General features: G+C 39.3%; 1 protein-coding gene across 3 annotated transcripts in view; it reads left to right on the forward strand.

The window, feature by feature from the left end:
* The first annotated feature begins 1,727 nt into the window (after positions 1-1,727).
* LOC134744702 (calmodulin) overlaps positions 1,728-19,622 on the forward strand; it is a 38,967-nt gene continuing 21,072 nt past the window's right edge. Inside the window, exons 1-2 of one of the 3 annotated variants that reach the window (XM_063678616.1) lie at positions 1,728-2,000; positions 9,236-9,410. In XM_063678616.1, the coding sequence (XP_063534686.1) occupies positions 1,998-2,000; positions 9,236-9,410 (178 nt within the window). In that variant the 5' untranslated portion in view covers positions 1,728-1,997. Of the gene's footprint in view, positions 2,001-2,426; positions 2,558-6,131; positions 6,235-9,235; positions 9,411-19,622 lie in introns of those variants that run through there. The other 2 variants (XM_063678617.1, XM_063678615.1) reach the window with 2 other exon arrangements.

Below are 19,622 nucleotides of genomic sequence, written 5' to 3' on the forward strand. Positions count from 1 at the left end.
TGTAGAAAAGCTAGGAATTCCAATATGGTGGAATGCCTTTCGTGCAACGCTAAATTGTTCGGCTGCGGCCTACACCACAATTGCTATACCATGTTTCAAATATTGAACGGCAGAATAAGTTAAACTTTTTCTGTCAAATGTTGGGTATAGAAATGTTGCTCTTGTTGTCCTAGAGTCCGCCTTTCCACCGAGCACCGGTTGAAAAATAAATTGCCTGTCTTCGTCCAATATATTGGTCCAATGTTGCGTCTCACAGTTTGTTTAAAGAGAGAGTGAGACGCAATGCACATTGGCAACCATCTCTACCATCAGAAACTAAATCGTAACTTGTTACAAGAGCCATCTATTGGTGAGTAGTATAGTTAATCTACATCTGTCAATGCAAGTTGTTTCTACTCGCGGACAGAGTGCGCTACGAGTAACACCAATAAACAAAACAAATGGCGGTTATAAATAAATAACGTCATATTTAAAGTGTCAATGTCAATAGAGTTGTAAATATCGATTGAATTAAAATTGATTTATTGACATCGATTATTTTTAATAGTCGGTTCAAATCGATTTCTAATTTAGGATTCTGGTTGTGTTTGTGTGAAGCGCTTTAGTCAGACCAAGCTATGGTTGGTCAAACCAAATTGTCAGTAAATAAGAACAAAAAAACTGTACTCATCCTTTGCTTTTGGGTGCTAGTACTAGTGTAAGACAAAGATATAGTATGTCTATGTTTGAAATGAGACAGTCCTTTGACAAACTATAACTCGGTAGCGATTTTGACAGCACAGACTGTGCAAGTGTTATTTTAAACGTCATAATTTCTTAGAAGATTTCTTCAACGACCGTTGCTACTATAAAACATGTGTGCGTTTACATATCAACTTATCAACGATGGTTTCCGTTATTTTTAAATTCTCGTACAGCCTTTTCGAATGCTGATGACCGTTTTGACATTCTCGAATATACGGGGTGTGCGTAACGAAGTGCGTGGGTAGGTAGGTATTTATTTGCGTATGTAAGGTAAAGTTTTTTGAGTTTACGACCCGCACGTGAGGTATTAAGTTTCACGATGAATAAAACGTGACAGCAAGGATTCCTTTGGGATGTATTTTATAACATGACTCTTTAAACATTTTGTTTAAGAAATATTGAAAGTCGTTATGATATCGGCATGTAAACATGTCTAGGAAACTGCCAAAATAAGCTTACAAGGGTGATATCAAGGCTAAGGGTGCCGTTGCGTCGGCGGACAATATTATTATATTAGATGAGTGAGGGTATAAGAATATATTATACCGTCGCGCGACAAAAGGTTTACGAGTAATTGATTGAGTGGAGACGCGGCGTCATAACATACGGCGCGGCGTTAATGGAGATGTAATGTCGGCCTCGGCCGGCTGCAGGGTGCAGGCCTCGGCTGGCGGGTGGCGGTGCGTTATCTAGTTAGCTCACTGCGGCGCTTGGCGCGCCCTCGGGCCGCGGAAGTAGGGCAGCTCGGGCCGGGCGCCGCCGCTGCCGGCGGAGTGGCGGAGGTCCCGCGCTGGCGCTCGACACTCGCACTCGGTGCCGCACGTCCCGCTCGAGCCCGCAGTGACGCATTGCAGGTGCGCCCCGGCCGATCGGCGCGCGCCGCTCGCCCGTCCGACTCGCACCCGCCCGATATAAAACCGACTATCCTTTGCGGATCAAAACTAATCCCGTGCCGTGCGTCCCGAGACATGGACTTCCACGTTCGCGAGATCCGCATCTGAAAGGAAACTACTATAGTGATAGTGCAGTGCGAACGATTCCTCGAAAATCGGATATGAAAATACGGTGAATCGAATACGATATTCGGAACGATTCGCGGCCGAGTTCGGAGCGCGCCGTCGGGAGTTTCTCGGCGCAGCCGCTCGCGCGAAAGGGGGCGGCAGTATCGTTTCAACCGTCGGTCCGTGCGGTCGCTTTTGCGGCGTAGTCTGTGATTTTTTAGTGTAGCTCCAGATAATCCAAGTTAATCTACAATGGTGAGTGTTATTTTCGCTCGGAGGTGTATAAAGTGAATTCGGGGGATCTTTCCGCACCAGGATCAGGGTTTATTTCGGGGATGTGGTGTATCGGTGTTTATAGTGATGACGGCCTCCATTATTGTGACGGCCGTTTTTTACCGCATTGCGGATCGCCGATTTCGCCGGGCTGGCGGCCGGTTCGGGAGCCGGTCTGGAGCGAACGGGAGGCCTGGCCCGGTCAGGAATGCGGGACGTTGGTCCGCGAACGACCGTTACTGTCTCGAGAACCGTCACCATAGTTCCGTAGGTGGTGCCGGTGTCGTGACGTCGCACTCTGTCAAAACTGGTCAACATAAGCTCTAATATGGCGTTCGCGGTGTGAAACAAGTGGTTCCATGCAAGAATCTATGAGGCTGCGTCGCGCCCTAGCGGCGGATCGATCGGACGGCCCAACTGTCAAACGCCCGTTGACTCATCGCTCGCACTGTTCCAACCGATATTTTCATACGCAATTCGTTATTAAAACTAGTTCTGCTTATCTTCGTCGCCCGAGCGAACCGCGGCTCTGAACAATGGTAATGTTTATGGAAAAGTTGTTTTGTGGTTAATTGCGTTGACGTTTGGTTGTCATGCGAGGCGGCCGGTTTTCTGCCACTAAACCAAACCGTTACGTATTGTTTGGAGCTTTCTCTAATATGAAAAGTCGTTGACAGCTCCTCGTCCATATTTTACTCAAAAACCCATAACAATCCCTAAATCATGGTCATTTAACTTGCAATCCTAGGTAAACTTGTTTTGTCAGTATTTAGTCAGCTTATTTGGAAACATGATTCATATACAAGTGGATATGTAGAATTGGCTGCAGTTTCCTACTTACAACTTACTTTGCCAGACTATTGTTGTCATATTCTTATTAAAAAGTAAATATATTCAAAGGATATCTGCATTGTTGTAGGAAGGTCACAGAGGATTGTTATGTATTCATGGCGGTCGTGAGAGTCGGATGAAGCTAGTTTTTGTTGTACTAACAATGATTCTTGTTGGTTGTAATTGTTGGGCTGATAATTGTACTGGTCGTGATTTAGTGAAAGAGTTTTTGTATTGTATTGGGAGTCAACAATTCTATTGTCTTTTTATTCATCAATGCCAAAATTGAAGGACTGGTAGGGATTCATGTTTAATTCACTGTAGCATAAAACCTAGTAAGCTTGTTTTGATGAAAAATGTCTCATTTGAGTCATTATTACACCTTTAGTGGCACAGGCTATATTTTTAACTTTTCATATGTGTGTGGTGGTCAAAAATTGTCAGTTTAAACCTCGGTTGTGCTGTATAGAGCAGAGAAAATCATTCTTGAAAATAATGGTAATAGATGACTAGATATTGGTCACGAACCTTATCATACACAGATAATAGTTTAACCCAGAGGCAGTTAGCAACCTAAAAACATTGCTAGGTTTCATGGAGGAGCTGGGGTGGTTACCTCATAAAGTCATAAATATTAACAAAGTGTGGCCCGCGTCAACTTCGTTAACTACTATGTGGCCCTTGGCTGCTAAAAGGTTGCAGACCCCTGGTATACATTGTATTGTATTGTAGTTCGGGCGATTTTCCGCAACTCGACGACTGGCGCCTATTTTGCGTGACACCCTGGTATACATAATGAATCATTGCCATTTCTACTGTCATTGAAAAGAATCTTATCATTAAAACACACACTGAAACCGGCCAACAGTTGATAGTGGTTTTAACTATAAAGGATTTGCCACACTGGATGCGTTCTGCAGGCAGCAGTCAGGTCAAACTTCAACTTCAAAGGTTGCTGTCAATGTCGTTCATACATAATGCTGGTTTGACCTGACCGCTGACCGCAGAGCACATGCAGTGTGCCAAATCCTTAAAACTCCTGTGAGACTGGAACATATTAAAATTGTTTTAAATGGATTACTCACTATTGTTGAATCAATTAATTTTTAACAAGCAGAAACGTCTGCGATCGATGCTATTAAGCTTAGAATAAATTTAAAAGTGGAAAAATTACTGCCACGGCCTCTGGATCGATAGAGCGCTGGAGTATCGATCCAGAGGCCGTGAGTTCAAGTCTCACCCAAGGCAGTAATTTTTCAACTTTTAAATTTATTGTTGAATCAAATAAGAATTCAATATGTTTTTCCATAGTGCTTGTCAAAGATCCTCAAAAATGGATTGAAACATGTCAAGCATTTATTCAATTTAATAATAGGTACATGGGTAACCTGTTTAAAATAATTTTAATAGTTCATAGTAGTCTTAAATTACAAAAATTTTCCTAATATATTATCAAACTAAATTACAAATGACATCAATCACCTTTCTTACATTGTTAATAATCTTTTTGGAATGTTTAATCAATTTAACTTATCAGAGTTAGATTACAATTTGTTCTTATGGAATTGTGAGAATAGTATATTAACCCATTAGCGCCCAAGTCCAGTTTTGGGAACACCAAATTTGCTTGATGCTGTTAAAAAGAAAACCAAATAACAGTTATTTTCAGCCAAATAAGGCCTGGCCCATACATCCTGTCTCAGTCAAAAGTCAGTTGATCCTGTCAAAGTCACCTGTTCTGGTGTACGTTTCGGCCGATTCCCATTCTCCGGCCAGAAGTCCAAGTTAAGTAAAAATATAGAAATTTTACTTGAATATGGATAGGATAAGGAATGAGTATAGGTATAAGAGGAAGCCTGAAAGCCACCCATAGTAGAACAAGTGCGAGTCGGACTCGCCCACCGAGGGTTCCGTACTTTTTAGTATTTGTTGTTAGCGGCAACAGAAATACATTATCTTTGAAAATTTCAACTGTCTAGCTATCACGATTCTTGAGATACAGTCTGTTGACAGACAGACAGACAGAGGAGTCTTAGTCATAGGGTCCCGTTTTTACCATTTGCGTGCGCGAGTCCGACTCGGTTTTTATATAATTTGTGACATTAATTGCACACAATTAATGCACAGGTATTTACAGAAAGTGTTTTCCATTGGGATATATCCATATGTTATTGTAAAAGATGATAAAAAATAGGGGCAAAATTAGCATAAATGATAAATTTTCTAGCTTATAGTAAAATATATGGTTTAAAACTTGTGTTTCACAATAATATTCCAACTGTTTTTTTTTATGAAATAAAACTATGAAAACGGATTATATCGCGTATATTGAATTTATAATTCATCCCGACGTTTCGAACTCTTTACAGCGTTGTCACCCGTTGACCACGAACGCTGTAAAGAGTTCGAAACGTCGGGATGAATTATAAATTCAATATACGCGATATAATCCGTTTTCATAGTTTTATTTCATGAGTAACTATCGCGGTAACCGAAGACAATATTATGTTTTTTTTTAATCAAATTCAAATAATTTATTTAAGTAATATGTTAGTAACAATAGGTAATACTTAAGAAACTATGTTAGTACACAGGAAATGAAATTTAAAATGTCCAAGATTGTTACTAACTTAATCTGTTGGCTCAGTGTCCCAAAGTGAGACTTGACGTTTTTACCTTTACGGTACGGAACCCTAAAATGTCTATACTACAGATAAAATAATAGTCTTAAAACAAGTAAATTAGTCAATGGGAAGCTTGTAGGTATCAGAACTTTTTGTCAAGAAATTTCTAAATATCAACCTACTACTTATTCTCCGTAATACCATAGAGTAACTTATACTAGAGCGGTACTGTCATAGTAAATTTTGTAACCCCAGTAAATTCACTGCCATCTGTCGACACACTTTAAAACAAAAATTGAAAATTTGTAAAAATGCGATAAATGATTTTTTTTATTTGCATTAATTATTTTGATGATTTTGACCCATGTTCTTTCACTGATATGCTTTAAAATTGTTAAATAACAAACGAAACCGTCAACGCCATCTATACGACTGTAGGCCAAAACTAGTAGCGCCCTCTGAACGAGAATCAAATTTTCTTGATTTTCGAGGCACGTTTTTTCCTTAGACTGTATCCATCTATTACGGAGTTATATCTATCTTTGGTAATACGCAACCTAATCCTGTTCATATCTAAATTATCAATTATATTATAAAATCCGATAATGTCAATAACGATGCAGTACCACTAGTACCAGATATCAAACGCCGCAGTGTGACGTGTAGTAATTACACCTGTTATCTGGTTCTTATCAGATAGCTGGCTGTCGGTTGTGCGGTCTGTTTCGAATACTCCGGTACTAGGGATGGTCGTCATGGTTGTATGTATTTTTTCATTATTTTATTGTATTTGGGTGGTGGTGACGTTATTAAGGTGGAGGTACTTCCCCAGTTGGGCTCTGCTCTAGATCTGGAATGACATCCGCTGTGCTGTGACTACCACACAAAGCGAGCTCTCTTGCCTATACTCGGCGCGACTGAGGCACACAGGGCGGACACGCTATACATCAAAAACCGGCCAAGTGAGAGTCGGACTCGCGCACCGAGGGTTCCGTACTTTTTAGTATTTGTTGTTATAGCGGCAACAGAAATACATTCATCTGTGAAAATTTCAACTGTCTAGCTATCACCGTTCATGAGATATAGCCTGGTGACAGACAGACAGACGGACAGCTGAGTCTTAGTAATATGGTCCCGTTTTTACCCTTTGGGTACGGAACCCTAAAACTCTCTTGCATTTCTGTGTGAAAGGCACGTCTGTAACTCTGTACACGCGGCATGCGTCATTTTGTAAGTTGCTTAAAAACAGTACAGAGTGGTCGGCAAAAGGTCGTCAATCTGCTGTTCGAGGTAATTCGAATCGGGGCGGGGCGGTGCGTGGCCGTTCTATATGATAATACTATTACTTATTCTGTGACAGGTTTGAACTCCCGCTTTTTGACCACTAACACATAAAAAGGTTAAAGCCATTACATTGATTGTGCTAGATGCGTAGTCTAAGAAAAAATAAAGTTTGACAGCTAAAAGAGATAGATATATCGGAGCGGCCAAGGTGCTCAAAAATATTTGAACAAGCACTTTAACGCCTTGACAATAGAGGCGTGTTTAGATATATGTGAGCACCTCGGCCGCTACGATATATCTGATGGCCACTGTACCGCCTCATACATTCTGTATTCTGTGGTGACTGAAATGTCAAACGTAAAATTTTGACAAACTGTGTTATAACACACAGCACCATCTACATAAGCTATCAAGTCAAGAGTTGAATTTTACTCATCTAGATTCTAGTAGAATCAATCTTTGATTACTAGTAAGTGTAAACATTTAAGTACTTGACAGGATATTCCAAATAGTTTGTTACCCCTGTATTGCTTGAAATTAAGGTGGCAATTATCGGGGACAGTGTCCGACACTGGAACATTTTTTTTTTACCTGTTGTCATTATCAGTAGATCACTTCATCAGTGTTTAATCTGCAATTCGATTAAAATTGTCAAGTGTTTGTTATCTGTGATCACCTTGAAACATGTCATTACCTTGATATTAATTGCTTTTTCTTGGAATGTTCATCTGCAGTGTTAATTACCTATTATTGTTGATGTGGTAATTCTTGATAAAAAAAACTGTGAAGAGTTCTTCGTTGAAGTGTGAAAATTGTTGTTGAATGGTCTGGGAAGTTATTGTTTACCAATTGTACTTTTTCGGAACTTATGTAGGGAATATCATTTGAGATTTAACACTAGGTTTTCGGCGAAGGAAAACATCGTGAGGAAACCTGCATACTGTCCGCGCGCGAATTCCGTGCACGGCTGAGGAATGTTAGGAATGTTGGGCGTCATTTGTTTAGTTTAAGTATTATTTAGTATTGTTTATTATTTAAGTTGACAATTGTACCTTAATAGCTAGAGCCACAGCGGCACAAATTGGGAGACAGTAATACTTATACATTAGGTACAAAAGTATTTACATAACAATATTAATTATACATATATTATAATACTATGGTCATGACAGTGGTGTCATTTTGTAAGTACGGGCGCGGCGCACACCCTCCCACTTCCTCGACCTCCGAATGCACGGAATTGGCGCGCGGACAGTACATCTGCGAAGAAATTCAAAGGTGTATGTCTAATCTCCTAACCCTCATTGGGCCAGCGTTGGAACGGGGAGCTCAAGCACTCTCGCGCATGAGAGGAGGCATGTACCCACTGCCCAGCAGAGGAACGTATATGGGACCCTATTACTAAGACTCCGCTGTCCGTTTGTCTGTCTGTCTGTCACCAGGCTGTATCTCATGAACCGTGATAGCTAGACAGTTGAAATTTTCACAGATGATGTATTTCTGTTGCCGCTATAACAACAAATACTAAAAAGTACGGAACCCTCGGTGCGCGAGTCCGACTCGCACTTAGCCGGTTTTTTATTTATCATCCTTCTTAGGCTAGGGTTTTTACAATATGCATATAAAAGTAAAATATAAAAACACAAAACAATACAAACAGTATATAAACACTTTACCTAACCTAGGGTGCCGCCAGCAGCGGGGGAGGGCCCAACTTGCCGGTGGTCAGGGCCGCAGAGTGAGGAACCGATTGTGTCGTGCTCTGATCCCTTACGTTTTAAGGTCCAATTCCATTAAACTGCAAATATTTATAGCGTTGCTTTTTAACAAGCTGTTGATGATCGTATTCGTGGTGAGAAACAACATTTAGGGCCAGTTGCACCAACCACAATTAACAGACTGATTAACGTCAAGTAGCAGAGAACTATAAAACTTTCCATACAATAAAATTTAGCGAACGGTAAAACGGTGACAGACGGTTTGGTGCAACTGACCCTTAACAGACATTTGACAAGGTATTAGGACTCTTGGGGCCTCTACTTCGTTGTTTTTCTCAGATGGGTTTTATCAAACAATTCATAATTCTTCCTCTCGGCTTTCTTCATTTTCAGCCTATTTTAGCCTACTAGGCATATGCCTCTGCCATTTGAGGTGCCCATGATTGAGAACTTTCATAGATTGTCACCAAACTTATGGCGTCTTAAACTTAGAAATAAATTAAAAGTGGAAAAACACATGTCGCAGACGTTTCTGTTTGATACAAAATTACACATATTTGGGGCATTTTCTATGAAAAGGGACCTTATTGTCGATGGCGCTTACGCCGCACAGCGTCGCGCGGCATTGTGTTTATATCGGAGCATCGTTTATAATGGCGTAAGCGCCATCGACAATATGGTCCCTTTTTATAGAAAATACCACATTTAATGATATGAAAATAAACAGTTGAATAACCCTAATATTATCTTAATTTTCCAGGCTGACCAGCTAACAGAAGAACAGATCGCCGAATTCAAGGAGGCGTTCTCACTTTTCGACAAGGATGGCGACGGCACCATCACGACCAAAGAGCTCGGCACGGTCATGCGCTCCCTAGGACAGAACCCCACAGAAGCCGAGTTACAAGACATGATCAACGAGGTCGACGCGGACGGTGAGTACCTACAACTATCACGAACACAGCTCGGCATAGTTATCCGCTCTCTAGGACAGAACCCCACTATATTTCTATGGTAATAATCTAATGGATAGTACACAATTTGGATTTACTCGCGGTCGTTCAACAACGGATGCAGGTGTTCAAATAATAAAGCATATTGTTGATGCTTGGGAGGGGTCACAGGATGCGCTAGGCGTTTTCTGTGACTTATCCAAAGCATTCGACTGTGTACATCACGACACCCTGATCAGGAAGCTACACCACTATGGAGTTAGAGGGTTGGAACTTAAGCTTCTGGAATCATACTTAAGTGATAGAACTCAGAGGGTGACTGTAAATGGTACAAGTTCATCTGGCAGCAAATTGAAAATGGGTGTCCCGCAGGGTTCAATTTTGGGCCCTTTTCTATTTCTCGTATATATTAACGATTTGCCTCACCTAGTACGCAACAAACATGACCTTGTACTGTTTGCTGACGACACCTCGTTAGTATTTAAAATTTACCGACAGCAAACAAATTATAATGATGTTAATGCTGCTATATCGAGTGTTGTGGATTGGTTTACTGCTAATAATCTTCTCTTGAACGAAAAGAAAACTAAGTGTGTGAAATTTGTATTGCCTAATGTTAAACCGGTAGTTTCGAGTATTAAAATTAATGATGAACCTTTGGTTTTTGAAGATTCGACTGTCTTCTTAGGTATGAGTTTGGATGCCAAACTACAGTGGGGATCTCATATCCGTAAATTGTCTAATCGGCTCAGTTCTGCCTCATTTGCAGTCAAAAAAATTAGAACCCTGACTGATGTGGATACGGCTCGACTGGTCTACTTTGGCTATTTCCACAGCCTAATGTCATACGGCATCCTTTTATGGGGGCACGCTGCAGATGCTAATTGTATCTTTATATTGCAAAAACGGGCGATTAGAGCTATTTATAATTTGGGATGTAGGGTCTCCTTAAGAGACAAATTTGGAGAATTAGACATTTTGACATTTGCGTCGCAATACATTTACGAAAATCTATTATATGTGCAGAAAAATAAACACATGTTTAAGAAATATTGCGACATACACAACAGAAATACAAGAAACAAAGAGAAACTTGTACCTACTACAACTAGACTTCAGAGGATAAGTAAATCTTTCATTGGCCAATGTGTTCGTTTTTACAACAAAATTTCTTTGGATATTCAAAGTTTGCCATTAAATGAATTTAAATCGGTCATTAAACGAAAGTTGTGCAAAAATGGATATTATAAAATATCAGACTATTTAGAAGACGTTAACCCTTGGAGTTAATAAGTATGTGCATAGTGTAACATAGATAATGTTATTTAATATTTAATTTTTAAGTAAATACAATTGTTTGACGTCATAAAGAGATTGTAAAATCCTATTATGAAAATAAACGATATGATATGATATGATATGATATACTCGACGCCACCATTAGATTCCAGTAATCTAACCTCACTCGGATCCTTTTTCTTTCGTAATAATGGAAAATATGTAAAGAAGTAAACTCAAATTTCCCTTTTGCATACTCTAGCATTTAAAATAAATATAGATGTATCCTTTAAGCTTTGTTTAGTTTCTTAAAACATACGGAAAAGAGAAAAAGTGAGATTATTGGAATCTAATGGTGGCGTCAAGTTTAGGGCCGAGCAAAATATTGTCAATGTGGTCGACGTGGACGGTGAAATTTAAATATCACGAGTATAGCTCGGTACGGTTATTGGCTCACTAGGACAGAACCCACAGAGGCCGAGTTAAGACAATCAATGGGTCGACTTGACACCGACGGTGAGTACCTTCTTTCTATGATCTGACACAGGCCGAATACACCACCGCCCTGTTGGACAGAATGTAACACACGAACTAGGGAAATAAACATCTTTCTATTCTATTCTATTTTTCTATGATCTGATGTCAGTAGATTTATCATTACCTGAGCGCTGCACAGTATAAGCTTGCAATGCAACAGAACCCCACACAGTCTGATTAAGATATGATCATCGAGGTTGACTCAGATGGCAAGTACAACTGTCACGACCACAGCTCGGCACGGTGATGCGCTTACGAATTTATGATTTTAAGAAAGAGTCATTAAATATGCATTTTCTTAGTAAATTAATATTTTCTAGTAGAATGAACCACTCAAAACACAACTGATAGTTAATGCAGCGTTTTTAGCTTACCTAACTACTTAATAACAATTTATTACCTACCTTACCTAGTTACATATGTACTTTATTTTATATTCCGATCGTTATCGCGTCTTAAGATAGCGACACCGATACGATTTTTAGTACGTACACGTACTTCATCGTACGTGGTGATAAACACTTATGAGTCAAATACGAAATGAATAATGTTAAGTGCTTAATCGATTCAATGTAAAACAAAAATTCCTATCATGTTGCAAAATTATGTTTTGCTGTCTACACTTAACCTGGCATACCTACAAACACCTATCGAATGTGTTAAATAGTTAAAATACTTAAAATTGACCGGATGTTATGGAACTCAAAGGACGTGTCACATTCGTTTTGCGATTGAATTTTAGTCATAGTTACGACTCATTATAGGAATGTAAATTTATTTACGGCCTTGAATGTAAAAACACGTGTAGCGTGTCACATATTGCTTACGCCTATGCATGGTTACGATACGGGGTGATTCTATGGGGCCATAGTACCGACGCCCACGACCTGTTCATAATGCAGAAAAAGTGTCTGCGCATTCTTGCAAACGCCCGCTCTCGAGAAACCTGTAGACCCTTTTTTATTAAAAAAAATTACTTACATTAACGTCCATATATATCTTCACCTTTCCGGGTTCATGTACCATAGTAATAAGTCCTAGACATAATTCATTGTACATGACTGCAATAAACGAATACGAATAATTTATTAATATAATAAAAATGTATACAATCACGATCCAAATTTCTGAACAAATGCGTAATCGATATACTTATACGATTATGGCGATCTCGCGAATCACGTGACTGACAAGCCTACGTCACCATGCTGTTCACAGGCTGATGAGTCTCGGAAGAGAGTACTAGGCGGAGTATATGTGGTATTTCCTATAAAAAGGGACCTTATTGTCGATGGCGCTTACGCCATTATAAACGATGCTTCGATATAAATACAATGTCGCGCGGCGCTATGCGGCGTAAGCGCCATCGACAATAAGGTCCCTTTTTATAGAAAATGCCCCATATTATTATACCTATCTATACAATGGGTTAGTTAGTACACTACCTTATTAGTTATTACTTTTAACAGGCAGTTTTCTGTTGTTAAAATTGGTTATTAGGAGCGTTAATACCCGTGACTGAAGTGGTCGGTAGACGTCCTCGATCGCAAGATTGCTTATCAACACGATGATTTGCTAATGCCTAGCAACTTGACCATTATAGGTCGGCCATTTATCACCCGGTTGGTAAAGAAGTAAACTAAGAAACTAGTTTAGGCCCAAAACATTGGCATTTTTGCTTACTTAGCAAAATACAAATATTTTCATGCGTCCGAACCTTCTGTGCCAGTCCGTAGCTAACCATAAATAATATAATAACTTCTTATCGCCTGTTAGGGCTGTTAGTCACCTCAGATATATCACAGAACAAGTAATGGTATAACCTCCACTCCCGCTCCACACTCGACAAAACTACACGAGACGATTTTGCCGGGACATTTGCCGAGACTGTGCCAAACTGAAGCACGCTCCACACTCGACAATACTACACGAGACTTGCCAATACGAGAATGTAGAGTGAGTATTCGTCTATGTTCGTATGCATTTAGTATGCGACTGAGTGTAAAGGATAAACATAAAAGTTCACGAGATCTCTTTAATGTTGGCCATACCGACACGAAACGGAGACAACACGAATAAAAACTGTCTTCAACAGATTTCTAAAACAGAAGGGCTCTGTTTGTATTGATACCTCCGCTCCTCCGCTGAATGTTTTTGTTATTGAATTGGCTCAAGTTTTCATCTAAATGTTTATAAATTCCAGGCACTAATATGACAGTCCGATTGCCCCAATTTGTCCAGGCATTTAATACAAAATTGGTACAAAAGTTGGATGATTGGGTAGTAACTTGACCAATCAAACCGTAACTTTTATATCTTGAATATTAATACCGTGATAACTGTAAGATAATTACCTGATAATCATTAATAATTATCAACCAGCATAATTATCTTGATAATTACAAACTTTACATGCGTATGTTTATTTCTGACCCAATTTGAACTTCCTTGAACGTCAAAAATGACGGCAAACTTTCTTTTATTTAGTCCCCTGCGAATATCGAATGTTCTCATTCTCAAGGGTCCCGATTTTGCATCTGCCTTTCTCCAATCATGAGAAAAGTGTAGGCCAAGGAATAATAGACCTTTTACTTAAGCCTTACGAGCTATTTTGCTTTGGAAGTCGTGTTTTGTCGTTGACTTATTATTCCTAATATGTTAAGGAGCAAGCGTTTTTAATAATCATGCTAAACTAGTTTTCAATAACGGCCGATTACAACAGATTGTACAAGCAGTTTGCAAAGTTAGCAATTGTAAGTCTGATGTCACATCGCTTGTGTTTATGTGCTCTTTTTGTGTCGTTTATTCCACCGTACCATCGAATTACTTATCAGTTTTTGACGAACGAGCACTCAAATTAGTCTTAACGCCCTGGGTTACAATTAGCTACTTATTTCCCCGATTTAAGTCGGGTTTACATTTTAAAATATGTTTCTTGTTATGAAGATAATAGTTGTCATTTGTGTCGCTATACTTACTCAACCTCATATCTGCAACAATCATTTGATGGAAATGTCGCTTTTCTTTCATTCGGAATACGGGTGTTTTTGTCATCAAATGAGTGTTGCAGATACGAGGTTGAGTAAGTATAGCGGCGATCTATATTTACTTACCTACATTAAAAACATTAATTCAACACGCGTGTAGGTGACACTCCCATGTGACTGTAATCACGTGACACTACACAAATATTGATTTGTCGGCTAAACAAACAAGAATTAAACCGTGCTATTGAACCTACGTGATATACTTAAGGCTCCGTCACATTGACGCGGAAGCGTTCCGGAGCGGCGCGGTAGGCGGTAGGAAGGCGGTGATGTCACATTGATCGCGGTCGGCGGATTGAAAGCGTTTTGATGGCGGACCCGCGTTTCAACCGCGTTGTAAGTTACCTACGGCTACCGGTAGGCAGGCGTTCTGTAATATTTGTGTCTTAAATAATAAAATATAAATGCACTACGCAGTAGTTTTAATACCTGTGGTTAGGTATTATTGTCACGAGATATCATATTGCATGACATGCTACTGCTATATTTATACATCGAGACAGTAGCAAACGAACATACTTACAAATACGAACCATATTAAAGTTTAAGATTGCAAAAATTCTATTGTATTTTATCTCAGATAAAATGACAATTCTGTTGCCCCAATTTGTCGCAAATTTGTCAGAAAATTTGTTTCAAAAGCAGGATTCCGTCGTCAGTTGTTATTGTTTTCCAATTGGTCAAATTAATTTGACTATATAATATAAATAACGCAGCTTTATCAATTAACTCGTCCTTGATAGTTTTACTAGTTTTTGGTACATCTTTAAAACAGTTTACCGAAAAGGAAAATACACATACAACACAAAAAAGTAACCTATTTGGCTTATTAGTTAGATAAGTGTAGTTACGTACAATAAAAAGTTCAACTAGAAGTAGGTATTACATTCGTAGTGCTGAATCATCGTAATTTTCCAAACTTTTTACTTTATGTGAATATCTCTCGGTCAAGTTATCAGGGAAAAAATCCGCCATCAACACGTCTCGCCACAGTAAATATTATTAATGCAGGAACTGATATCGTAGTTTGCCGTCGTAAGCCGGCGCACCGTGATACGCCTTATCACGCGGCTCGGAACAGTCGGAACTGCTGTAAATATTTTGCTATATGTACATTGTTGGCACGAAATGTGCCCCGTGTTTGTCTGATTATGAAGTGTGAATTTAACAAAAATCATACATACATATAATCACGCCTATTTCCCGGAGGGGTAGGCAGAGATCACGGATTTCCACTTGCTACGATCCTGGCATACCTCTTTCGCTTCCTTCACTTTAATAACATTCCATACACGCTCGCCGGTGTAGGGTGCTCTTGACCTGGCCTTTCTTCAGGATTTCCCCGATCTGATCAGAGAAAGTCCTCCGAGATCTGCCTCTTCCAACTCCCGTTTCTACCTCTAAAATCATATAAACTTAAAAGTATAACTCGTTTATGCTAATGAGTATGATTATGTGCCGTTACCCTTCAACTTCATACCAGTAAAGGGTTAGAAATTTGAAAACGACTTTAAATAACTATTTACTTAAATGGGCAGGTCACGTCTGCCGCATGCATCCGGATAGGTGGGCTAGTATAGCCACCAAGTGGATGCCGCAAAAGAAGCGCGGACGTGGCAGGCCCAGGCGGAGATGGCGGGACGACTTAGACAACTTCACTAATAACTGGCCGGAAACAGCTCAACAACGGGAGTCATGGAAATCAAAGGGCTAGGCCTTTGCCCAGCAGTGGGACACTACTAGTTATTAAAAAAAAATTAAAAAAAATAGTTTTCCTTTTTTATTGTGTCCCATGTTGGCCAGAGTTGATTGATCATAGTTGATTTTTTCATTGTGATTGACATCTGTATTTACAATTTATGAATTATTTACTTGTTAACATCCTTTATTAATGATGGCAAAGATAGCACTAATGTAACTTATGTTGTATTTTGTAAACATTACATCTGTTAACCTAGTTTATAGGACTACTTAGGTACTAAATAGCAGGGAGTACCTATATACGCTGCCCGTAACGTAACGCGTATGGAAGTCAACACTAAGCAATGTGGCATCTGTCTTATAATTCGATAGATTACAACCGGTATCAACGCGCACGTCTAATGCAATGCCATGTTGCATACGCAATTACGCATATCGTGTAGTAGCGTATTCTTAAAAAGCGAATAAAATGTGGTATTTCTATAAAAAGGGACCTTATTGTCGATGGCGCTTGCGCCATTATAAATGTTGCTCCGATATAAATACAATGCCGCGCGACGCTGTGCGGCGTAAGCGCCATCGACATTAAGGTCCCTTTTCATAGAAAATGCCCTAAATCGCCGCGTGCGTTTCTTTGTTATCAATACTAAATTTTTCCTAGTTTGGTGTTATGGCGTAATATTCAGTAGTAAACAAAATCGTAGCTGCAATTTAAAACTCATTAGTGACACTGACATTATTTAGACTAATAGGCTCCATTAGCCTTACCAGTTACCACGATAACTGCGCTGCGCATGTTATTTACAAAAATATTTTAATATTATTAATGATCTGTCTGAAATTGTTCGTCCTTTGCCCTTGACATTTAGAAATGAATAAAATGTGATACAATAAAGCAATTTTGGGAAAACAAATTATGTGCCAGTCTGTCACAGTGACAGTTTATATGAGAAGACGTAAATGTCACCGGGCACATATTCGTGCCAGTTTCGTTTTAAATTATCTGTCTGCTCTCTCTTAACTGAGCGCTGGTGGCCTAGCGGTAACAGCGTGCGAGTTGCAATCCGGAGGTCGCGGGTTCAAACCTCGGCTCGTCGTACCAATGAGTTTTTCGGAACTTGTGTACGAAATATCATTTTATATTTACCAGTCGGTTTTCGGTGAAGGAAAACATCGTGAGGAAACCGGACTAATCCCAACAAGGCCTAGTTTCCCCTCTGGATTGGAAGGTCAGATGGCAGTCGCTTTCGTAAAAACTAGTGCCTACGCCAATTCTTGGGATTAGTTGCCAAGCGGACCCCAGGCTCACATGAGCCGTGGCAAAAAAAAATGCCGGGACAACGTGAGGAAGATGATGCTCTCTCTTAACTATCTGTACACTGAAAAGAAATGATAGCGAGTGCTTATAAACAAATTTTCAAACGATACCCCATTTTTCAGGCTCTTGACATTATCTCGAAATTCGAGATAATCATAAGATTCATAAGACTCTTTGCTCCTTGTGTTTTGAGACCCGAGTTTTGTAGAAACTTGAGTTTTTGCCAGAGAACTCGATTTTATACAAAAAAAAAATCTAAACGCATTGTTTCATATAAAATTCAGTAACACAAATCATACAATGACGCCTATTTCTTTACTGTTTACAACAAGCTATATAAATAAAATTAACCTATAAAGTTGATGGAATCTTTATTCGGAAGGTCGAGACAGTCGAGGTCTCTTGAGTTACGCTTAAAAAAGACTCGACTCGGGACTTAAGACTTAGCGCAAGCTCGTAAAAACGAGCCGAGTTATTTAAATTCAAACTCAAAAGACTAGTGCCTAACATAACAACACTATATATGAATAATATGAGTGTAAGTGATCAGTTATCATTCCGCTTGAGTGTATATCACATTAACCGTAATCGTTCCTGTAATTTCTGTATGCACATCACATCTAAATATAGTTGCTAGTGTGACTAATTAAAAAGACAATTACTAATCTGTTGATGCACATAACACCAGCGGACATAATTAATTGTGACAAGTTACTGGAGGTACGTAGTTGACACATGTCACGGCTTATTGCGGTTAGGTTTCAATTTCAACTAGTACCTATGTTCCTGTCATAATGTGTTGTGATACATATTAGTACGTCGCTAGATCATGCCGTATTGAACTTTTATTTTGAAGCTTTTACTTCCAATAGGGTATTTGACTGTATTTGAAATAAATTATTTTACACCATGCATGAAATAAAGCACCAGAAGATTAATAGAGAAACGTAGACATCAGTTATTTTTAAACACAATTTCTTTTTTAAAACCCGTATAAAATTATAAAGAGTAGGTAATTTGATTGTGACGTCACATGCTAGTGTTTCATATAAATTCCATACCAGCAAAATCGTTTTGACAGTTCGAAAAAAGAAACTGATTTTACTAGTAGTCAAGATCTTCAAGGATTTTAACCGTCATACCTGTTTTTTTTTTCATGTCCGTTGTGAAACATTTTAAATGCTTAACACATTCAGTGCCGGCAACCCGGGTTCTCTGTTCGTATTCGCTTTCGTCTACAAAGCGGGAAAACACTGGGTTATGACGAGCGTAACGCTACGAAAACGTTGGCATTAAATGTGTTAACCGTTGCAAATCCATTATCTTGGTCGCAGTTGGTAATGTTTTCTGCTTTAATATTTACTATTATGTGGAAACTGGGACGGTGTTAACACCCTCACAATGCTACTCACGCCGTGTAAAATGCAGTGGGCACAATGCAATATGTAGGCACCATCGTTGACAGTTGACAACTGAGCTTTCGTAAGTCTTATTGCAACGAGATTAGGTTTACAATAGGTCAGCTAATAAGTGTGCTGTGTACTTACGTTACGAGCAATGAAACAGGGAATATTCTCAAACTGAAATGTCATATATATACGAAGAAAAACAACAAATTAAATTTTCTGGTTAACAGTTTTTACAACTGACATATCTATATGATATCAGTCACCCGTGAACATGATGCATGTAACTGCGTCGAAATATCGGGAGCTCATAAATAATACAAAAGGTAATCGCGGTTTATATCCTGGACAATATAAGTCTAGTGAAACTAACCGTGAATCATTCAAAACTCTAACTGACATATCTAACTAAATCAAGACCTGTGTCCCCTCTGGCCACAGGCAACCCCTTTTGCCCCGGGGTGTCCCCCCGGGACCCCCCGGCGTCATAGCGGTAGTTAGAGAAGGAAACTTCTTAATTCAACTATAAAAAAAAAACAAATAGTAAACTAATTTGTTTTTAATACAGGGAATATTTTGTGCAAAAGTTAGTGTCCGACCGAATGTTTGGTTTCAGTCAAAAACTGCCGAACCTTTCGGCCGTGCTGAAACTGTATTTAACTGTAAGTTTCGATTTCGACTGGTTTCGGTATAAAAAATCATGTTTCGGCCGAAACTATAGCAAAACGGAACCTTCGGTTTCTGTTTTGTCAAATAATCCGGTTGCGATCGGACACTAGTAGACAGGGATACAAGTCAGAAATACATATAAAAGAAAAACCGGCCAAGTGCGAGTCGGACTCGCGCACCGAGGGTTCCGTACTTTTAGTATAATATGTTATTATAGCGGCAACAGAAATACATCATC

This window comes from Cydia strobilella, chromosome 10 (genome assembly GCF_947568885.1).
Source record: "Cydia strobilella chromosome 10, ilCydStro3.1, whole genome shotgun sequence".
Taxonomy (NCBI): Eukaryota; Metazoa; Arthropoda; class Insecta; order Lepidoptera; family Tortricidae; genus Cydia; species Cydia strobilella.